General features: G+C 43.1%; 1 protein-coding gene across 7 annotated transcripts in view; it reads left to right on the forward strand.

Moving 5' to 3' along the window:
* The first annotated feature begins 4,276 nt into the window (after positions 1-4,276).
* Positions 4,277-21,127, forward strand: part of ZNF286A (zinc finger protein 286A) — a 29,177-nt gene continuing 12,326 nt past the window's right edge. For 2 of the 7 annotated variants that reach the window (XR_013177937.1, XM_077166079.1), the window contains exons 1-5: positions 4,277-4,348; positions 4,717-4,943; positions 5,848-5,942; positions 17,721-17,835; positions 18,915-19,007. Coding sequence is in view for 6 of the 7 variants with exons in the window: in XM_077166079.1 (XP_077022194.1) it covers positions 4,290-4,348; positions 4,717-4,943; positions 5,848-5,942; positions 17,721-17,835; positions 18,915-19,007 (589 nt within the window). In the remaining variant the exon portion in view is untranslated. Of the gene's footprint in view, positions 4,349-4,716; positions 4,944-5,847; positions 5,943-8,352; positions 10,984-17,720; positions 17,928-18,914; positions 19,008-21,127 lie in introns of those variants that run through there. The other 5 variants (XM_077166080.1, XM_077166081.1, XM_077166083.1 and 2 more) reach the window with 5 other exon arrangements.

The following is a 21,127-nucleotide window of genomic DNA, read 5'->3' on the forward strand; positions in this document are numbered from 1 at the left end:
TTAAGCTTATCGGGTATTGTCGAATTCTGACAGGTGTGGCGGTGCTAGTCAGCTGGACAACAATGGGCCGCCGGTGGGCGGCTAATCCTGGTAGATTAGTCTCTGCCCATACGCCCGGTATTTTTTCTTTAAATTCCTGCAGGTACAGGCCTGGGGCCTGCACTGCCACCTCCACAGTAAGTAAATATTCTTCTGATAAGGGGCAAGTGAGGAGGATTGCCGAGGGGCTGGTATTGAAGGAGAGCTCAGCCGAATCATTTCTGAAAGAGATGGTGGCCTGTAATTTTTGGAGAAGGTCCCTTCCCAAAAGGGGGGTACGGACACTCTGGCATCATAAGAAACGAGTAGGTGACAGTTCCTTCCCCAAGGTTAGTGATCCTAGTCTTTGTCCATGGGTAGGACTTTGTCTTTCCCGTTGCTCCCTGTATGGGGATTTTTTCCCTTAGATATGGGCCCTTCTGCCTGCTGGAGGACAGAGAAGGTTGCTCCAGTATCCACAAGAAATTTTATAGGCTTGCCCCCAATTTCTAAGGTGACCCTGGGCTCCCAGGGGCTTAATAGAATGGAGCCCCGGCCCCATCAATTTGCCTCCTCAACTAGAACAGGGGATGGTTTCAGTCCTTTAAGTCCCCTTTTAGGGCATTCATTTTTCCAATGTCCATTCTCTTTGCAGTAGGCACATTGGTTTGCACCTAGGCCCAACCTTTTTCCTTGGTTCCCCTTCCTTTTTTCAACAGTTTCCTGTCTATCTTTCTGTTTTTCCTGTTCAGCCATTGCAGATACTAGAATTCTGGCAATTTTTTTGGACTGCATGGTCCTGGGGTCATCTCTGTTATTAAAAGTCTTCTGGGCAATCTCTACCAGTTCAGACAGCACCTTACCCTCAAATCCTTCTAGTTTTTGTAATTTTTTTCTTATATCTGGGGCCGACTGGGTGACAAATGCTATATTTATGGCTCGCCTATTTTCGGCTGCCTCTGGATCTATAGGGGTGTACAAGCGGTATGCCTCAAGGAGGCGCTCAAGGAAAGCAGCCGGAGATTCGTCCGGTTTTTGTATAGTTTCGCTTACCCGAGATAAATTGATCGGGTTTTTGGCTGCTGCTCGTAGTCCCCGGAGCAGAGTCTGGCGATACTGATCGAGAGCCTCCTTACCTTTATCAGTGTTGGGGTCCCATCCAGGACGGGTGGAGGGGAGCACAGCCTCTAATTGGGTTGGCTCGGTAGTGGGCTCTCCGTCAGGTCCAAGAATTAACTTCCTCGCCTCCCTCCTGACTCGATCTCGTTCCTCGGAGGTGCAGGGCCTGGAGGAGCTGTTGGCAGTCCTCCCAGGTGGGCTGGTGGGTAAAAAAGACAGTCTCCAAGAGGGAGATGAGCCCTTGGGGCTTTTCAGAGAAAGAGGGATTTTGGTTTTTCCAATTATACAGGTCGCTAGAGGAAAAGGGGACATAGACCATGAAAGGTGGGCAGGCATCCCCTGGGGTAGGGCCAACCTGTCTTAAGGGTAAAATTGGGGCCCCGGAAGAATCCGGTGACTGTGCACCAGAAGAGGGGTGGTAAGCAGAGCCACTTCTGGTATGGGGGGGACTGAAGGTCACCTCCTGGCTATCGGAGGGGCTGATAGCCGCCTCTCGGCTGCCTCTTCCTTCTGGTCTTAGAGGGGGCGGAGAGGCTATCAGATATGGGGGAGGATTCATTAAGAGCAGATCCTCCGGTGGTCCCATCAGTACTGGGACCCTATTAGTCTTTTCTTTCTGAGTGTTCTTAGTATGAGGGCTGTTTTGGCTCTGGGGGGTCTTCCTTTTTGGGACTCCAGGCAAGACCGTAACCACTTGGGTTTTTCTGTTAAAATTTCAATCCAAATTAGTATATAGGGGAGCTGGTCAGAGTGACCTGGATCACCAAAAATCATCCTTTGGACTCTATAAGCTGTAGATAGGTCTGTGGTTCCCTCGGAAGGCCATCCAGAACCAAAAGTTGGCCACTCCCGTGAGCAGAATCTCTCCAAGTCGAAGTAACTGACAGGGGCTCCATAGTCTCCGGCCTTCCGCTGAAAATTATTCAAAAAACATTTAAGAGGAGAACAGACAGATGAGCTTGACTGACCCATGACAATTATGACAAGAACGACACGGAATGCGACAAGACCAGGAGATGAGAGAAAGGACAAACTAAACCAAGACACACACAAAAACCTTAATTGATTCCTAACCAGAAGCCCCAGGTAACATCTTGCTCTGGGACCTGACCTCGGAAGTAATGCTGCGTCCAGCCTTCCAGAGGTCCCTGACCTGGATCCAGTAACAGACCTGCACTCACCGGTGAGATTTCCAGAAACAGATGACTCCACGCAGATTTTTGTATAATTTCAGAGAGCGTTGTAGGACCGGCCTGGTTCCTGGTCCCTGCCTGGGGTGGAGGAACATCTCTCCGAGGCCTTCCCCTAGGCCGGACCCTGGTTCCAGGGACGATCCCCAGGACTTGTGGTCACCAGATGTCCCATTAGGGATGATCTCGCTGGGGCCTCCAAATGTTGTGGGGCGCACCAGAAGAGAGACCACACAAGTCAAAGCAATTTGCAAGCCAATTAGGAGTCTTTATTAGCCGGCCAGCGACTGCCTCAGAAACTCAAGAAAGAGGAATCAGAGAGCAGTCCCGAGGAGTTCTCAAGGGGGGCTTATAAAGGTAAAAACCACAAGCATATCCACAGAAGCAGGAAAAAGGACATTATCTTTTAGAGCCACATCTTGGTTTGCAGCTGTAAGCAAGCAATCTTATCTACAGAAGCAGAGAAATCCCATCTGCTCTTGCACAATACATCCCATTCTTTTTGTTTCTTAACAATGATTATTGTTCAATTTTTAACTCTTGGGAACTTCCCACCCTGGATCTTGTGACTCCGGATACCTTCTTCTAGCTAGGGCCTGATTTATTGCCTGATTTATTGCCTGATTTATGCTCCTGACCCCCCACAGTTGGCTCTGGGTAATAGGTACATGAGGGCTAGTTATACTTGCCTTCTACTGTCGTGCATGTTTGAAATGTTCCATACACTAAACTTTTAATTAAAATTAACTTAAAAAGTAAAACAGGTTAGATCGTGCCTCTCCTCTGCTCAAAATCTTCAGCTGGCTTCCCATTGAAGAGTAAAATCCAAAGTTCTTGCTATTAGGGGTTCGTATAATCAATTTAGTACCACACCACTAGCATTAAAAAAAAAGCAAACAAACCATGAAATAGAAGAGAGTGAAATAAAGCAAAAAACATGAAAACACACTGGTGTGCATTTGCATGTATTAAGAATAAGCATTGCTTCAATGAACTTCTGTTTTTGTTTGCGTGAAAATGTGGTACCTAGAACTGAGACGATGCAGGTGGGAATGGAGAGAAGTGGATAAATGGAGGTATTTTAAAAATGCAATAATTACACCATATATAATATAGACAATGTTATATATTATAAAATATGTATTTAATTATTATCTTATATTCTTAGATATATTTAAGAATTTAATATATTTAAGAGATGTAATAGGACTTGGTGAAAAATAGACCCTGAGAGAGAAGAGTTGAGAATATTCTGGTTCTGGCCTGTGTAAACGGGCCAGCGGGTAGTGGTATCATTCACTGTGAAGAGGAGCAAGTTTGAGACTCCAGGTAAGGTCTGGACACTTGAGGCCGAGGTAGCTGGGTTAGTTTTGTAAGAGAATTAGAGACACATAACCGTGTTCCCTTGAAAGAACAAACTCTCTGTATAAATTGACATTCTTTATGCCTGCAAAGAACCTGGTGTTCAAATTTGTTGAAACTGATTTTATCTTTTTAACTCTTCACATATGTGAATTTTTCGCAATGGTCTACACGAGCCGAACACTGGATTCAGTGTACAACCAGGAAATTGCAATTCTTGAAAACACACCTTTCACATTGTTTAAAGGCAAAAGATGAGTTTGTGGAGAATAGAAACATGAATAAAAGCCAGATAATCTATTTCTCTTTGGAGTGAATTCGGTTGAACTACTCGGCAGCTCTACATCACATAGGACACAAAACCCAGCACTGCAAGTGACTTATGTGCGCGCGCATCTCCCCCTACCGGCGCCCACTCTATTGCCGCGACCCGAAATTCTCGCGAGAGGGACGGAGCCTGCTGGTCCTTCGAGTCTCCCACCCGCGCAACGCGCGCTCCCACCTCCCGGGACACGGCGTCCCGCCGCGCCTAGTGCCTTCTGGGAATCGTAGTTTCGGGTGAAACCAGGCCCGCGGCTCGCGTCCTGCTCCTTTTTACGCATGCGCGATTCCGAGGCGGCCTGTGAAGTTCGTACCCTTTGTCATTCCGGCGATGGCAGGTGAGTTGTTTGTTTGGATGCTGCTTCTCATCGCGGTGTCCGGATGGTGGCCCCCGGGGTCATTCTGCGCCGAGTCGGGGCTGGAGTGCGCGTTTCCGGAAGGGGCCTTGAGGGTAGACCCGCATTCCCCGGCCGGGGCCTGAATTTCCCCAGCTCGAGCTCTCCGGGTCTCCCGCGTCCTGTGCGCGCTCCGGGCGCTGCTGCCTCCCAAGGACTAGATGGGTCGGGGGTCGTGGGTCTGTAACGGGGCGTGTCTGCGCTCCTTGGCCACGGCCAGGCGCTCGGTTCCTCCCGGGAACAGCTACCTGCGGCAGGGCAGGCATCCGAGTGAGGACCCAGCCTCAGGGATGCCGTCCCCGGGTTCCCAGGCCCCAGCCCGGTAGGACCGAGCCTGGCTCCCGAGTGAAGAAACCTGATCTGACCGAGACCTCTCAGCGCAGCCCGCAGCGGACTGGCAGAAAGAAGGACCACGAGGGCCCGGGGACTACTAACTGTTCTGCCCAGAGCTGTCTTAATTTGGCTGAAGATCAGAATCTTAACCGGGAGGAGGCGGTGACCATGGAGACAGACTTGGCCGAAATGCCCGAAAAGAAAGGTGAGCATTGCTGAAGGGTTGAACTGGGGTCTTGGCAGCTGAAACTCTTCAGTGTCTTTCGGAGAGGGCTGTCTCCTTTGCCTCGGGGTTGGGAGGGCTCGGTCTGGGATGACACTCCCCTTTCCTTTCCAGCTGCGTGCGCAGGGGATCCTTCAAAGCCACACCCAAAATGTGAGCAAATGGTTAACCTCTAAACCTGAACATAACCTCATTTACTTTATTTTCTCACACATTCTTCTTCCCAAAAGATTATGCTGCCCTAGTCTCCATCAGTGGCTCTGAGAGTTAGCTTTTCGGTTGTCAAAAATATTTTCCCCTGTCTGCTATCCTACATTACTCTCGCAAGAACGCCATGCTTCCAATGGAGCAAATGCGGTATTTGTTTATAAAAGAGAAAAGAGGCATAGAGTTCAATGTCTGACTCTGAATTCTTGGTTTTGGTGGTATGATCTCCTATATCAGAATTACCCCCATGGGGTCGCAATCTAGATGACATCCGCATTCAACCAATGAAAATGACTTGGAGGTGGAGTCTAAGAATTTTTATTTTAAATAAGCATTCAGGGTGCTGGATTTTTTAGAACCCTGGAGCTACTTCTCTGGCATTACTTTAGGGTAGATTAAATTAGGCAATAACCTGACTTGCCCCAAGTTCTAGACCAGACAGTGCTATCTTCCAGAATGTGATGTGGTTGAAGGGACTGAATTTAAGCCCCAAATAACAACATTCCTGGACATTCTCCCACTCTCCTGGGAGGGTTGTTTGGGGCTCCTTTCAGCCTCCGTTTTTGTAGGGAAAGTCGAGGTAACTTCGTGATTATGGTGGAGGAATTTCTAGACTTTGAATCACAGAATAATCACAGAATAATTCTAAGCCCCATCATTACTACGTTCTTGCCGTCAGCTCTGCCTTCACAGGATTCTGCACTTCCCCAAGAGAGGAGCACAGAAGAGAGAGAAGTGGCATCTCTGCATCTAACAGCCAGATCCCAAGTGAGTGTGAGTTTCTACTTATTACTGAACTCCCCCCCCACCCCCTTATTTCTCATAGTATAGGCACAATTCCTTCTTTTAGCTGTGGAGTTTCTTTTGTCCACAAGAACCCATCTAGAAAACTGAGTTTTAATTCTAAGAGACTACTCTGGTGACAGAGCCAGTAGAAAATGTTTTCTATTTATCTGCGGCACCTCTTCTCCATCTAGCATTCGTTGTCACTCAATAAGCGTATAAGGATTTATTTTCTTCAGCCTCCGACATGATTTCTGTGCTTATGTCTTAGTTTGCCAAGGCTGCTATAAAAAAATAACCCATGCTAGTTGGTTTAAACAACAGGTATTTATTATCTCTTCTAATTTGGAAGCTAGAAGTCCAAAATCAAGGCCATCCTTTTTCCAAAATCTGTACCGTTCAGGTGGTGGCTCAATCTTTGCCTCCATCAAGTGATGATCTGTCTCCTACAGCTTCTCTTCCAATTCAGTCCCCTGTGTTTGTCTAAATTTCCTCTCCTTAAAGAGGCCTCCAGTTGTAGTGGTTTAAGGCCTATCCTGATTCTATTTGGCTTCATTAAAATAGGATCTTTGAAGATCTTATTTATAAATGCGTCCACACCCCCAGGACCGGGGGTCAAGGCTTGAACATGTCTTTCTAGAGGACATGATTCAAATCTGCAGCTTGGTGATGTGGGAAACTTTTTGAAAGAAAAGGTGGTACACACCTGTTAAAATTTTTGTTTCCCTAGGGTAAACGACATACACATGGCAGTTAAGTAAGAATTTAAGAAAGCATCTTAAGTGCTGGAATGAATTATGAAAATAAGTACTGCACTGCACTGACTCAGGAATGCAAGGATTCCCTTTGTTCTAGTTTGCAAGGTGCCTGAATGCAATATACCAGAAACAGAATGGCTTTTGAAAAGGAGAATTTATCAAGTTTCAAGTTTACAGTTCTAAGTCTGAGAAAATGTCCAAATGAAGGCAAATCTATGAAAATGTCCAAGTTAAGGCATCCAGGAAAAGATACCATGGTTCAAGAAGGCCAGTGATATTCAGGGTTTCCTTCTTAGCTGGCAAGGCACATGGCGACATCTGCTAGCTTCTCTCCAGGAATCTTCAACAGCTTCCCCTGGGCTCTGTCTGGTAGGTTCTGGTGGCTCTTGTGGCTCTTTCCAAAATGGCTCCCTCTTAAAGGGCACCAGTAAGCGACCCCACCTTGAATGGATGGAGACACATCTCCATGGAAACTGTTGTAGGGCACACCAAAAGAGAGACCACAAATTCAAAAACTGCAAGCCAATTTGGAGTCTTTATTAGCCGGCCAGTGACTGCCTCAGAAATCCCCAAGAAGGAAGATTCAGAGAGCAGCCCGGTGGGGCTTGTACCGTGGGCTTATAAAGGCTGAAACCGCAAGCTTATTCACAGATGCAGAGAAGTGGTGTTAGTTTCACAGAACTACATCCTGGTTTTGCAGCTGTAAGCAAGCAAGCTTATCTACAGAAGCAAAAAAAGTGCTATTAGCTTTTGCAAAAACATGTATGTGTAATTACCACATCCTGGCCCCATTACTGGGTGTTCTTCATGGGCTGGGGGCGGATTTTCCACCTGGCTGGGGTCGAGCTCCTGGTCCCTTACATTCTCCATTGATTTTTAGGAAAGAATCAAATGACTGTTTCTGGACTTGTTCTTGTGCGGGGAGGTGGTGATAGTGGGTTCGCAAGACAAATAATTTTATTGCTTATATATATATTTTTTTAATACATGCTATCAGACAGTTTATTATACAGGGTCCAAATATTAAGCTTAATAATATGAGAATTAGGGGACCTGTCCACTGGGCTTCCAAGACCCATGCTGGCTGAAGCTTTTAAATCCAGACCAGGTCTCCAGGCTGCAGCTGAAGTGGATCTTTGTTAGGGGCAGGATTTGTTGGTCCTGGATGGGCTGCCTTCACCAGTTCCCGAATTTGCTGGGTGGCAGATTGCAGGGCCTGTAATGATTTTAGAAGATAATAGTTATTTAATTTAGCTATTTTCTCTTCCCCCAACTTAGGAATTAGTAGGGGTGGTCACCCAAACATGATTTCATATTGGGTGATTCCCTTAACACAGGGAGTACATCTAGTTCATAGGAGGGCAAATGGAAGGAGACTCACCCAATTTTCGCCAGTCTTGAGCTTTAGTTTATTTAAAGTTTCTTTTGTGGTTTTATTCATTCTCTCAACTTGCCCTGAACTCTGTGGCCTATAAATACAATGTAATTTCTATTTAATATTTAATATTTTTGCTAACTATTGGGTAATTTGGGTGATGAACACCAGCCCGTTGTCGGACCCTGTTGCAGTTGGGAGGCCAAGTCGGGGGACGATTTCAGAAACTAGTTTTTCACTACTATTTGTGCTGTCTCGGTTCTGGTAGGAAATGCCTCAGTCCATCCGGAGAAGGTGTCGATGAAAACCAGCAGGTATTTGTTTCCGTACGGACCAGGTAATATTTCTGTGAAGTGTATTTCCCACTGTTCTCCTGGGGCTTGTCCCCTTGGCCTGGTTCCTTGGGGCATCTCCTTCCCTTGGCCAGAATTTACCTGGGCGCAGATGTGGCATCTGGATGACATCTGCTGGGCTTGTTGTTGCAGTCGGGGAATGTAGTAATCTCTCTGTAAGAGTTCAGTTAGTTTCGCACTGCCCAGGTGTATACTTTGGTGAACCTGGGCAACCAAACTGTGCCCTAGGTGTTCTGGCACCAGGATTCTCCCATCCGGGAGAATTTTCCAACCATCTGGATATGTTTTAGCACCCAGAGTTTTGCCCAGTTTAATTTCTTCCCTGGTATAATTTGGAGGGCTTGGCAGTACCCGTCCTGGTAAAACAGGAAGTATCTGCAGTGTCCCTACTGGTTTTTGGGCAACCTCTTTTGCCGTTTTATCAGCCAGGGCATTTCCTTTGGCAACTTGAGTTTTGGCAGCCTGATGCCCTTTGCAATGTATAATGGCTGCCCTTTTCAGCAGCCAGATAGCCTCTAGTAGGGTGAGTATTTCTGTTATATTTTTTATTTCTTTCCCTCCCGATGTTAAAAGTCCCCGCTCCTGATATAGTGTCCCATGGACGTGCACAGTTGCGAAGGCATATCTGCTGTCCATTTAGATGTTGACAATCTTTCCCTTTCCCCACCTCCCACCTTAGAGCCTGGATCAGAGCTATCATCTGATAGCTGAAGTCCCATGTCCTAGGGCCTGAGCCCAGATGACCCAGTCCACAGTTACCACCACTGCCCCAGCATACCTGATTCCTTCCGAGACGTAACTGCTCCCGTCTGTGTATAATTCTTCATCAGGATTTGGCCAGGGGTTGTTGGTGAGGTCAGCCCTCGGGTTTGTGAAGGATTCCAGGACCTCTCGGCAATCATGGATGGGCTTGGATGGGTCATCATCTGGGAGTAAGGTGGCAAGGTTAAGGGCCATCGCTTTTAAGAAGCGGATTCTCGGGAGATCTAGTAACAGTACTTAATATTGGGTTATTCGGGCATTTGAGAGCCATCTCTTGGGCGGGCTTTTTAAGTAATGTTTTTACTGAATGTGGGGCCACTATTTGTAAGTCCTGCACCAGAGTTAATGTGGATGCTTCTTTAACCAAAATAGCGGTGGCAGCAATGGCCTGAAGGTAGTTTGGCATCCAGCTACTACATAGTCTAGCCTCTTAGACAGGTAGGCAACTGGCCTTTTCCATGGTCCTAATATTTGGGTTAGGACTCCCTTTGCTATCCCCTGGGCCTCAGCAACATGCAGTTGAAAGGGTTTTGACAGGTCAGGCAAGGTTAAGGCAGGAGCGCTTACAAGTGCCTGTTTCAGCGTTTTAAAAGCCTTTTGCTCACTTTCAGTCCAGGTTAGAGTTTCCTCCTTACCCCCTGTGCTAGTGTACAGGGGTATTGCTATTTCCACAAACCCGGGAATTCAGAGCTGGCAATATACAACTGCTCCTAAGAATTCCCGTATCTGCCTTTTCGTTTTTGGTTGGGGTATCCTTAGTATAGCTTCAATCCTATTAGAAGACAGAGCTCTTTTTCCCCCTTCTAATTTATATCCTAAGTATGTTGCTGAACTGGTGCAGAGTTGGGCCTTTTTGATAGAGACCTGATAGCCCAAGTGGGCTGATTCTTATAACAAGTCTTCGATTGCCTTTTTGCAGTTTGACAGGTTATTAGCTGCCAGTAAGAGGTTATCCGCATATTGTAGGAGGGTTATCTTTGCATGCTCTTGTCTAAAATGAGCCAGATCCTGGCTTAAGGCCTCATTGAACAGAGTAGGAGAATTTTTGAAACCCTGTGGTAACCAAGTTCAGATTAGTTGTCCAGAGAACCCCCCTTCTGGGTCAGTCCATTCGAAAACAAAGATGGGTTGACTTACTGCGGCCAGGGGAAGCGAGAAGAAGGCGTCCTTCAAGTCCAGAACAGTGTAGACTGCTGGCTGGGAGGTAACAGGCTCAAGAGCATATATGGGTTAAGCACAGTGGGGTGAATGGTTTCAACTCTTTTGTTTACCTCTCGGAGATCTTGTACTGGTCGGAAATCGTCAGCCCGAGGTTTCTGGACGAGGAGGAGAAGGGTGTTCCAGGCCGAATGGCAGGGGACTAGAATGCCTGCTTCTTGAAGTCTTTTGATATGGACTGCAATGCCTCTTTTAGCCTTTAAGCTTATTGTGTATAGGCAGACTCTGACCAGTGTGGCGGTGCTAGTCAGGTGGACAACAATGGGGGGCCAGTGGGCGGTTAATCCTGGTAGGTTAGTCTCTGCCCATACGCCCGGTATTTTCTCCTTAAATTCCTGCAGGTACGGGCTTGGGGTTGGCAGTGCCACCTCTGCAGCAAATAAATACTTTTCCGATAAGAGGCAAGTGAGGAGGATTGCCGAGGGGCTGGTATTGAAGGAGAGCTCAACCAAATCGTTTTTGAAAGAGATGGTGTCCTGTAATTTGTGGAGAAGGTCCCTTCCCAAAAGGGGGTACGGACATTCTGGCATCATAAGAAACAAGTGGGTGACAGTTCCTTCCCCAAGGTTAGTGATCCTAGTCTTTGTCCATGGGTAGGACTTTGTCTTTCCCATTGCTCCCTGTGTAGGGAGTTTTCCTTAGTTATGGGCCCTTCTGCCTGCTGGAGGATGGAGACGGTCTCCCCAGTATCCACAAGAAATTTGATAGGCTTGCCCCCATTTGCTAAGGTGACCCTGGGCTCCCGGGGGCTCAACGGAATGGAGCCCCGGCCCCATCAATTTGCTTCCTCAACTAGAGCAGGGGATGGTTTTAGTCCTTTAAGTCCCCTTTTAGGGCATTCGTTTTTCCAATGTCCATTCTCTTTACACTAGGCACATTGGTTCGCACCTAGGCCCAATTTCCTTCCTTAATTTCCCCTCCTTTCCTTAATGGTCTCCCGTCTGCCTTTTCTGCCTCTCCTGTTTGGCTATTGCGGATACCAAAATTCTAGCTATTTTCTTGGACTGCATTGGTCCCGGGGTCATCTCTGTTATTGAAGGTTTTCTGGGCAATCTCTATCAGCTCGGACAGCACCTTTCCCTCAGATCCTTCTAGTTTCTGTAAATTTTTCTTTATGTCTGGGGGTGACTGGGTAATAAATGCTGTATTTATAGCTCGCCTGTTTACAGGCGCCTCTGGATCTATGGAGGTGTACAAGCGGTATGCCTCAAGGAGGCGTTCAAGAAAAGTGGCCGGGGATTCATCCGGCTTCTGTATGGTTTCGCTTACCTAAGACAGGTTGATCCGCTTCCTGGCCACTGCTCGTATTCTCTGGAGCAAAGTGTGGAGATACCGATTGAGAGCCTCCTTACCTCTATCAGTGTTGGGTTCCCATCCGGGACAGGTGGAGGGGAACACAGCCTCTAATCGAGTTGGCTCGGTAGTAGGCTGTCCGTTGGGTCCAAGAATTAATTTCCTTGCTTCTTGCCCAACTCAGTCTCGTTCCTCGGAGGTGAAAAGGGCCTGAAGGAGTTCTTGGCAGTCATCCCAGGTGGGCTGGTGGGTATAAAAGACAGTGTCCAAGAGAAAGATGAGGGCTTGGGGTTTTTGGAGAAAGAGGGGTTCTGGTTTTTCCAGTTATTCAGGTCACTAGAGGAAAAGGGGACATAGACCATGAGACCATGAAAGGTGGGTGGTCGTCCCCCGGGGCAGGGCTGTCCTGGCTCAAAGGTAAAATTGGGGTCCCCAGAAGAATCTGGTGATTGTGACGCAGAAGAAGAGTGGTAAGCAGAGCCACTTCTGGTATGGGGGGGGACTGAAGGTCACCTCCTGGCTATCAGAGGGGCTGATTGCCACCTCTTGACCATTTCTCCCCTCTGGTCTTGGGGGGGTGGGGGTGGAGGGGCTGTTGGGTATGAGGGAGGGTCCATTAAGAGCGGATTCTCTGGTGGTCCTGTCAATACTGGGACCCTGTTAGTTTTTTTTTCTGAGAGCTCTTCAGTATGAGGGCCATTTTGGTTTTGGGGAGGTCTTCCTTTTTGGGACCCCAGGCAAGACTATAACCACTTGGGTTTTTCTGTTAAAATTTCTATTCAAATTAGTATGTAGGGGATTTGGTCAGGGTGACTTGGATACCAAAACTCATCCTTTGGACTCTATAAGCTACAGATAGGTCTGTGGTTCCCTCAGGAGGCCACCCAGAACCAAAAGTTGGCCACTCCGGTGAACAGAATTTTTCCAAGTCGAAGGCATTTACATGGGCTCCGTAGTCTCCGGCCTTCCATTGAAATTCCTGAAAATTTTTAAAAAAACATTGAAGGGGGGTATAGACAGATAAGCTTGACTGACCCATGGCAATAATGACATGCTAGTTTGAGTAGAGTTTTCATCAGTTTGCGATGAGAATGCGACGAGACCAACAGATGAGAGAAGGGACAGACTAAACCAAGATACGCAAACACAAAGCTTATTCTTAATTGATTCCTAACCAGAAGCCCCGGGCAACGTCTTGCTCTGGGACCTGACCTCGGAAGTAATGCTGTGTCCAGCCTTCCAGAGGTCCCCGACTGGATCTAGTAACAGACCTGTACTCACTGGCGAGGTTTCCAGAAACAGACAACTCCACCAGATACCAGATTTTGTATAATTTCGGAGGGTCTTGTAGAACCGGCCCAGTCCCTGGTCCTTGCCTGGGCCAGAGGAACGTCTCTCCAAGGCCTAGGCCTGACCTCGGTTCCGGGGGCAATCCCCAGGACCTGTGGTTACCAAATGTCCCGTCAGGGATAATCTCGCTGGGGCCTCCAAATGTTGTGGGGTGCACCAAAAGAGAGACCACAAATTCAAAAACTGCAAGCCAATTTGGAGTCTTTATTAGCCGGCCGGTGACTGCCTCAGAAATTCCCAAGAAGGAAGATTCAGAGAGCAGCCCCGGGGGGCTTCAGGGTGGGCTTATAAAGGCTGAAACCGCAAGCTTATTCACAGAAGCAGAGAAGTGGTGTTAGTTTCATAGAACCACATCCTGGTTTTGCAGCTGTAAGCAAGCAAGCTTATCTACCTACAGAAGCAAAAAAAGTGCTATTAGCTTTTGCAAAAACATGTATGTGTAATTACCACATCCTGGCCCCATTACTGGGTGTTCTTCATGGGCCTGGGGGGGATTTTTCACCCGGCTGGGGTCGAGCTCGTGGTCCCTTACAGAAACCACCTGTTCAAAAGTTACCACCCATATTTGGGAGGGTCACATCTCCATGGAAACAATCAGAAAGGTCCCACCCAGAAGTACTGAATGAGGATTAAAGGACATGGCTTTGCTGGGGTACACAACAGATTCAAACTGGCGCACCCATGGGCTGCCTAATTTAAAGAGTTACTGTTAGAATCCAGCCTTCCAAGATGATGAATGCTGAAGCATTTTAGGGACAAAGTTATTGTGTCTAACTTCCTTTGAAATCTTCCCCTCCAAAAAAGAAAAAATATGGCAAATATAAGAATTGTAGAATTTAGGTGATTGGTATATTGTATGGGTGATCAGTTTCTCAACTTTTCCATATATTTGAAAATTTTTGTTCATAAATGTTGGGTAGAAAAAAAAGAGAACTCTGTCATGTGACATGCCGTGGCCCAGAGTCTGTCACGTGACATGCTGTGGTCCAGAGATTCCTTAATTAGCCTTTATCTTTCCTGCTGTAATCAAGGTATAAAAAGAGTGACTATTGCGCACTGTTAATGTTTGTAAGACACTTCTCAGAGACCTTTACATATTTGCCATTGGCTTCTTCACTATCTTATATTAGCCTTAAAGTCAAGAAGCTTTAAGTTGACGAAGCTGGTGAAAACTCTATTCCAACTATCATAAGCAAAGCAAAGCAAAACCAAAGCTGAATTCTGAACTAATATAACTGAAAAATCCAGGGGTTTCGGGTTGGAGCAGATATAACGTTAGATCCTATTCTTTCTGTGTTTCACTAACCTTTTCTTTCTCTGAGGGTTTTGCTGTCAAACAAGCTTTTCTCCTGGGCCTGCCTGCCCTTAATCCTCATCTTCCCATATTAGGGATCAGCTTCTCTCCCAGTCTGGGAGAGGAAGTTATTCTAGCAAGAAGTCCTGAGAATATCATGTCCATTCCTGGACCTGTCACTAACAAATCTCAGTGTAATTTTCTAATTGGCCAAAGCTGTAGAATATATATAATTGCACACACATAGAAGTGTGCACACCCATACACATGCACACACACCCCACAAGCAGAGTTGGAGTTGGTACCTCCTGAACGCACAGACTGAAAATGAACAGGTGTAGTGGCCAGGGGAAAATAAGGTACAGGTACCAAACAAAAGACAAATGCTTTATATATTTTAACATCTTTGATATTAGATTCAAGACTATTGTAACTTTGAGGTGGATTGAACTTTTTATGGAAATAACCCTTTTTGCTTTGCATTTGATTTTTTTAAGCCATAATTCCAACTTTCTTCCTTATAATTTGCCTAGAATATTATTTATCTTCTTATATTTTTAAAAATTGAACTTTTAATTCTTACTTTTTGTAACAAGGCAGACAGCATAGATATTTAAAAAGAAAAAAGTAATACTATTCTTTCTCTTAAAATCCAACTCTCCTCTTCTCTCCCTGCTGAGATTAACAGTTTGATGTTTATTTTCCCATTTATTTTGTTGAGGTATACTGCTATATTTAGGCATGAGGTATACTATATTTTCTTCCATTCTTTCTTCCACCCCAACCTTGTTTGGATGTCTTATCCTGTAAACAGACTGTGGCTTTTATTTTTAAAAAAAACCTTTTGTCTTTATAAGGGGAACTTAACCCATTCTCATTTAAGTTAATTAGTCATGTAATTTATTGCATTATTTATATGTTTCAAATTTTTCTTTCCATAAAAAAATTGTTTCATGATTTTATAATTCTGTTTACAATGCTTTCTTTATTCTTTTGTGTGTGTGTGTGTGTGTGTGTGTGTGTGTTTTCAATGCTTTTTGTGCATTGGTTTGTGCTTTTGATGTTCCATTTATTTTCTTCTAATGGTTTAAGAATTTAGAAGTTCCTTCCCACTTGATTGTCAATTTAGCTACTTCTCTGCAGATTTTACCATCCAGGTACTTTTTTCTTGTAATATCGTGTCTACTTAATGGCTACTTTGTTTCTTTGTTTATTATACAGTTAATTTATTTTCAAAGAATCATTTTGGTAGTACTCAGATATAAGATTATTTCATTTTTATAAACTTCATTTTGAAATGATTTCAAACTTACACACATATTGTCAGTAGTACAAAGATTTCTTATAAAACCTTCATCCACGTCATCCAGATTCTCCAAAAGTTAACGTTTTACCTAACTTTATTAGTCTCTTTTTCCTAAATAGGAAAAAGCATTGCTAAAGTACTGTGACCTACTAACCTCATTCAAACTTCTCAGCTGCCCTGTTTCTTTTCTACTTTCTCCCTTCATTTCTCCATTTTCCTTAGTTTTCTTTTTTTTCCTAACTTGTCTTGGATACTCATTGCATTTGTTTGCATTCTTTTTAGGAAATGGAAGTGTTTGAAGCTACAAAATTTATTCTGAGTATTGTTTTAGCCATTCGGCATTTTTTAATGCTTTATGTTTATCATTATTTTGATAATTCTGATATGTGTTTCCATTATCCTAAGTTATTGCCCTGTTCTCTTTCTGTTTTGGAATTTATTGAAATTTGCCTTATGACCTAATTCGTGGTCACTTTTTGTAAATACTTCACAAATGTTTAAATAGAAGTTGTTTTCTATAAGTTATAGTATGCAATCCATATTTACTTAAACAACCTTGGAATATTCTCTATGGCTTTTCTTAAAAGGGGAATATTTCATTCAGTATTGATGCATTTCTATTTCCTTATAGTTTTTGTTGTTTTGTCTTATGTAAACTTAATCCTATAATATTTTACTCATAAACTGTTATGACTTATTGGCTGTACCCTTGATCAATTTATTGTGGCCATTTTCCAATATAGTGCTTTTCGCTTTGAATTCATTTTTTCCTAATAATATTGTAGTGAAAACTTTTTGTGCTTTCATTTGTCCAGTAACTTTGTCAATGATTTTGCTTTCAAGTTTAGGAACACCTTTATTTTAGATCTTTACCTTTAGTTAGTATATAGTATATTTTTTACCTACTCTATAAATCTGTTTCTTTTAGTGAGTAAATTTATCTAGTTTAGTTTTGGTTTTATATGTTTAAGTCATTTTTGTCATCATCTTTATTATACACACACACACACACACAGGCATATATCTGTTTTCTGTCTTTTGTAAAGTCATTCTTTGTTTTATTTTTGTTGTTTGTTTTTCTTTCCCTGCTTCATCTCCACCTCCCATCCTGGTTAATTAGAAGAATATTTTAGGGGGTCTACTTTTGTTATTATTGTTTACATAATACAACCCTATACTTCTCAATTTATCCATTTCAGAAATAAAATTGTCATGACACCTCTGCCCCCAGGAAAGATGGATAGAGCAGCACTATCATATATCTTTTTCCCTTTTTCTCTTGTTCTCTTCGCTTCTTCACCTTCTCACCCTCTCATACACACACATACACACATTGTTGGCATGTTATTTTTATGCTATGCATGCAATTTTTGAAATATTCTTATATTTGCATTCTTTTTTGTTGCAACAAAAAATTCATACCCAAAACTTACTGACTTGATTCCATGTATAACTGGATTTGGTTCTCATTGCCAGTCTTTTCATTCCATGACTTTTCCATTCAGAAGCTCCATATTTTTTTTTTTTTTTTTTTTTTTTTAAAGGGAGGAAGGGAAGGAAAGACAGAGAGAAGGAAAGGAAGGAAGGAAGAAAGGGAAACATCTTAGCTCCATATTTTAATTCATCTTCTTTTTGGCTAGATTCTTAAAATTTTTGTCAGGTTTTCAATGATGACTTACAAGGTGAGTTATGCAAGTAAGCTTTCTTTTATTCTTTGCTTTCATTTGTTTACTTTGCCAGCTTACCTTGTTGACTCGTTCTTTCTCATTTTAACTTCTCATTACCCAGGAATATTGTAGTCTCTTAATAAAGAAACAATGTAATGATTTTTTGGTTCCCACAATGAGTCTGGCACAGTGAGCCAGGAATAAAACTGAAACACAGTGATTTTTTTAGAATATCACAATGTGAATTCTGTTTCCCTAATCCTCATATATCATAATCACATTCCCTTGTTGAATGTGTCTCAGGCCTCTTCTCCAGTGGTATAAGAAACTGAGGGAATGGAAGGGAGGCTGTCAAGTGAAAAATCATAAGCAAAAGCATGTTTTGTATTTCAGGAATCAGTGACATTCAAGGATGTGGCCATGGACTTCACCCCAGAGGAGTGGGGGAAGCTGGATCCTGCTCAAAGGGACGTGATGCTGGAGAACTATAGGAACCTGGTATCACTTTGTAAGGATGGCTTCTCACTGTGACTCTGAAGTGTGCCTGGGGGATCCATTACATCATTGAAAATAGAACAGCTTAATAAAGCCTTCACTCTGGTATTAATCCCTTTGGGCCTAGGAAAAAATCTATTTCTGCTCTGGGTTCTTGGTGAAATAACTCTGCTTGTCATATATCAAAATTCTTTAAATTCGGGAGTCAGAAACACAATTCACATCAATTAAAGAAAAGAAAAGCTTGATTCGGAGAATCTAATATATCTTCAGAAATTTCTTTTATTTTTTTCTGCCTCTTGATTGGGCTTTGCCCAGTCTTGGCTTTATTCTCAGGACCTCCACCTGAGGCAAAGGTGGCCATTGAAACCTCCAGGATTACATTGTTTCTGCAGTTAGAGAGCTAAGCAAAAACAATAAATGCGTGTGTCCTGAGAGTTTCAGCAAAACATCAAGAGGGCTCTGAGAGACTCAGACAGGGTCTTGCCGCATCATTAAAGCATTCCCTCTAGCTGGGGGGATAGAGAACTCTCTGATGGGTCTGGATCACATGGTCAATATTTTGTGTGCGTATGTGTGCACGCATGTGTGTGCTCATGCATGCCTATGTTTGTGTGAGGAGTGTTAGCCTCTCCCAAACCTCATGCAGTGAATTCCGCAATAAAGTGAGTGTTAAGACTAAAGAAGAAAAAACAGGAAAACATTTAAAACTCAAGTCACAGCTGTGCAGTGCTGCCACTGAAGCTCAATCTCTCCATCTTCCCTAAGCTCCGGTCCAATCTGCAATGTCTTTCCAAAATACCCTGACTCAGAAAGGAAAGAGAAATTTCCTTTATTTTGACAGGAGAATACATTTGTATTTTCAAACCCAGGGAACTGCTTATCAGATCCAGACTCTTGCAGCAAATATTTTCAGCTCCCTTTAGAAGCTGTCCTCTCTTACTCCAGATCTTCCTGCAGTATCCTCTGTTGTCTGTAGGTCAAGTGTTGTCATTGTGCTCCAGGAGAGACCTTTGTGCCCATCACAAAGAGCTAAGTCCCATTTTCTTCTTTCATATGTCCTTTTTCTTCTTTTTATTTTTTTATGAGCAGGGCTTCCAGTTTCCAAAGCTGAGAACTACCGTTTGGAGAATGGAAAACAGCCATGGATGCTTGAGAAAAAAGCCCCCAAAAGCAGCTATTCAAGTAAGTCAATTAGAAGTGTATCTTCAGAAATAATAACGCAGCAGGACAGTGAAGGAGTGGCGCTTTGCAGTTGTTTAATAAATAATACTAGAAGTGCCTCTGTGCCTTTATTTGAAATGTTTTTTTTTTTTTTTTTACATGGGCAGGCACTGGGAATCGAACCCGGGTCCTCTGGCATGGCAGGCGAGAACTCTGCCTGCTGAGCCATCGTGGCCCACCCTGAAATGTTTTTAACATTAAAAAAAAATGAAGGCATGTAGGCACTTCTACCATAAGTGTGTAGTTTGCGGTTTTCACAAATTGAAACACATTCATGCCACCAGCACCCAGATGAAGAAATAGAACTTTACCAGCACCCTAGAGGCACCCTTTGTGCCCTCTTCCAGCCACACCTCCCTCCCCCCAAGAACAACCTTATTCTAACTAGTAACACCATGGATGAACTTTGACTGTTCCTGAACTTTCTATAAATGGAATAATATTGTATTACTTTTCCTGTCTAGCTTCCTTCACTGAACATGAGCTGTGATATTCATGCATGCTGTTTTATGTTGTCTTAGTTCATTCCTTCTCATTGTACAGTATTCCATTATGTCATACCACAGTTTATCCATTCTGAAGATGGACCTTTGGGTAGTTTCCAAGTTTGGGCTATTAGAAACCAGGCTTTTATAAACATTCTTCTACACATCTTTTGCTGAGCACATACATGCATTTCTGCTGGATACATATGTAGGACTAGAATTGCTCAGTTGTAGGATAGGTTGTAGCTTCACCTTTAGTAGATACTGCTATGCAGGTGTCCAAAGTCATACCAGTTTACACTCCTGCTAGCACAATATGAGAGTTCTAGTCATTCCATATCCTCACCATCACTTAGTATTATCTTTCTTTTTTCATTTTAGCCATCCTGGTAAGTACGTGATCTCCTTTACTTTTTTAAAAATAAAATATTACAGGTTTCATTAAAGTTTTGTATTTATTTTTTCCTTAGAGGTAACCACTCTCCTAAAGTTGGTGTGAATCATTCCCATGTTTGTGTGTACATAAAACATACACATATTTTGTTCTGTTTTGCTTTTTTCTTTAAAATCTAATTTTTTTAACTTCACATTGTGTTTTTAGATTAATCTGTGTTAATGCACATGAACTGCCTTTATTCATTTTAACTGCTACATAGTAAGCCCACTGTGTGAATAAAAGTTGATTTTCACTTTCTTGCGCTTAGTAACAGTTGCAATGTTCGTCCTTTTATTGACTCCTTATATTCAGCTATGCTAGTTGCTTTAGGGCAAATATGAGAAAAATTGCTAGATCTTAAGGTATCACATGTTTAGTTTTACTAGGAACTATCAAGGCCCCACTAATAGTTGATGTCATCAGACTTAGAAACTTTTTGTCGATCTGATGGGTGTGAAATATCTCATGTTTTAAATTTTTCATTTTTCTAGTTGTGGGTGAGTTTGAGCCTTAGATGTGTTTTTGGCTTGAAAAAGGTTTCATCGTTTTAAAATAACTGTTGATATCCTTTGCCCTTTTTTTTTTAATTGGACTAATAATCTTTTTCTTTTTGTTGGAGATGTTTTCTTTTTATTAAATTTCCTAATCGTTTATTGCTAATCTATAAGAAAGCTGATTTTTGCATACTGATTTTATAACCGTCAGCCTTATTCAACCATGTTAGTTCCAATAACTATCTGTAGAGAATCTTCGCTTGTCTATGTAGGTAGTCATTTGGTCTGCAGATAATATCAGTTTTATTTCCTCCTTCTAATCCTTATATCTATTTTCTGTTTCTTGTCTTTACTGCTTGACTAGGATTTTCAGAATAATGTTTAAAAAGAAGTGTATCTTTTTCATATTCTTTAAATGAAGTGCTGTATTTAACATTTCACAATTAATCAGGTTTACAGTAGATTTTTTGATAGATAACATTTAACAGATTATTTTCTATTTCTATTTTGCTAAGATTTTGTTTTCGTTTTTAAATTGAATGTTGAATTTTATTGGCTATAATTTGCATATGGCAATATGGTCATATTGTTTTTTTTCAGTTTGTTACTGTGGTGAATTACATTAACAGTTTTTCTGAAGTTAAACTATGCTTGCGTCTCTGCTCA

Source organism: Tamandua tetradactyla, chromosome 6 (genome assembly GCF_023851605.1).
Source record: "Tamandua tetradactyla isolate mTamTet1 chromosome 6, mTamTet1.pri, whole genome shotgun sequence".
Taxonomy (NCBI): Eukaryota; Metazoa; Chordata; class Mammalia; order Pilosa; family Myrmecophagidae; genus Tamandua; species Tamandua tetradactyla.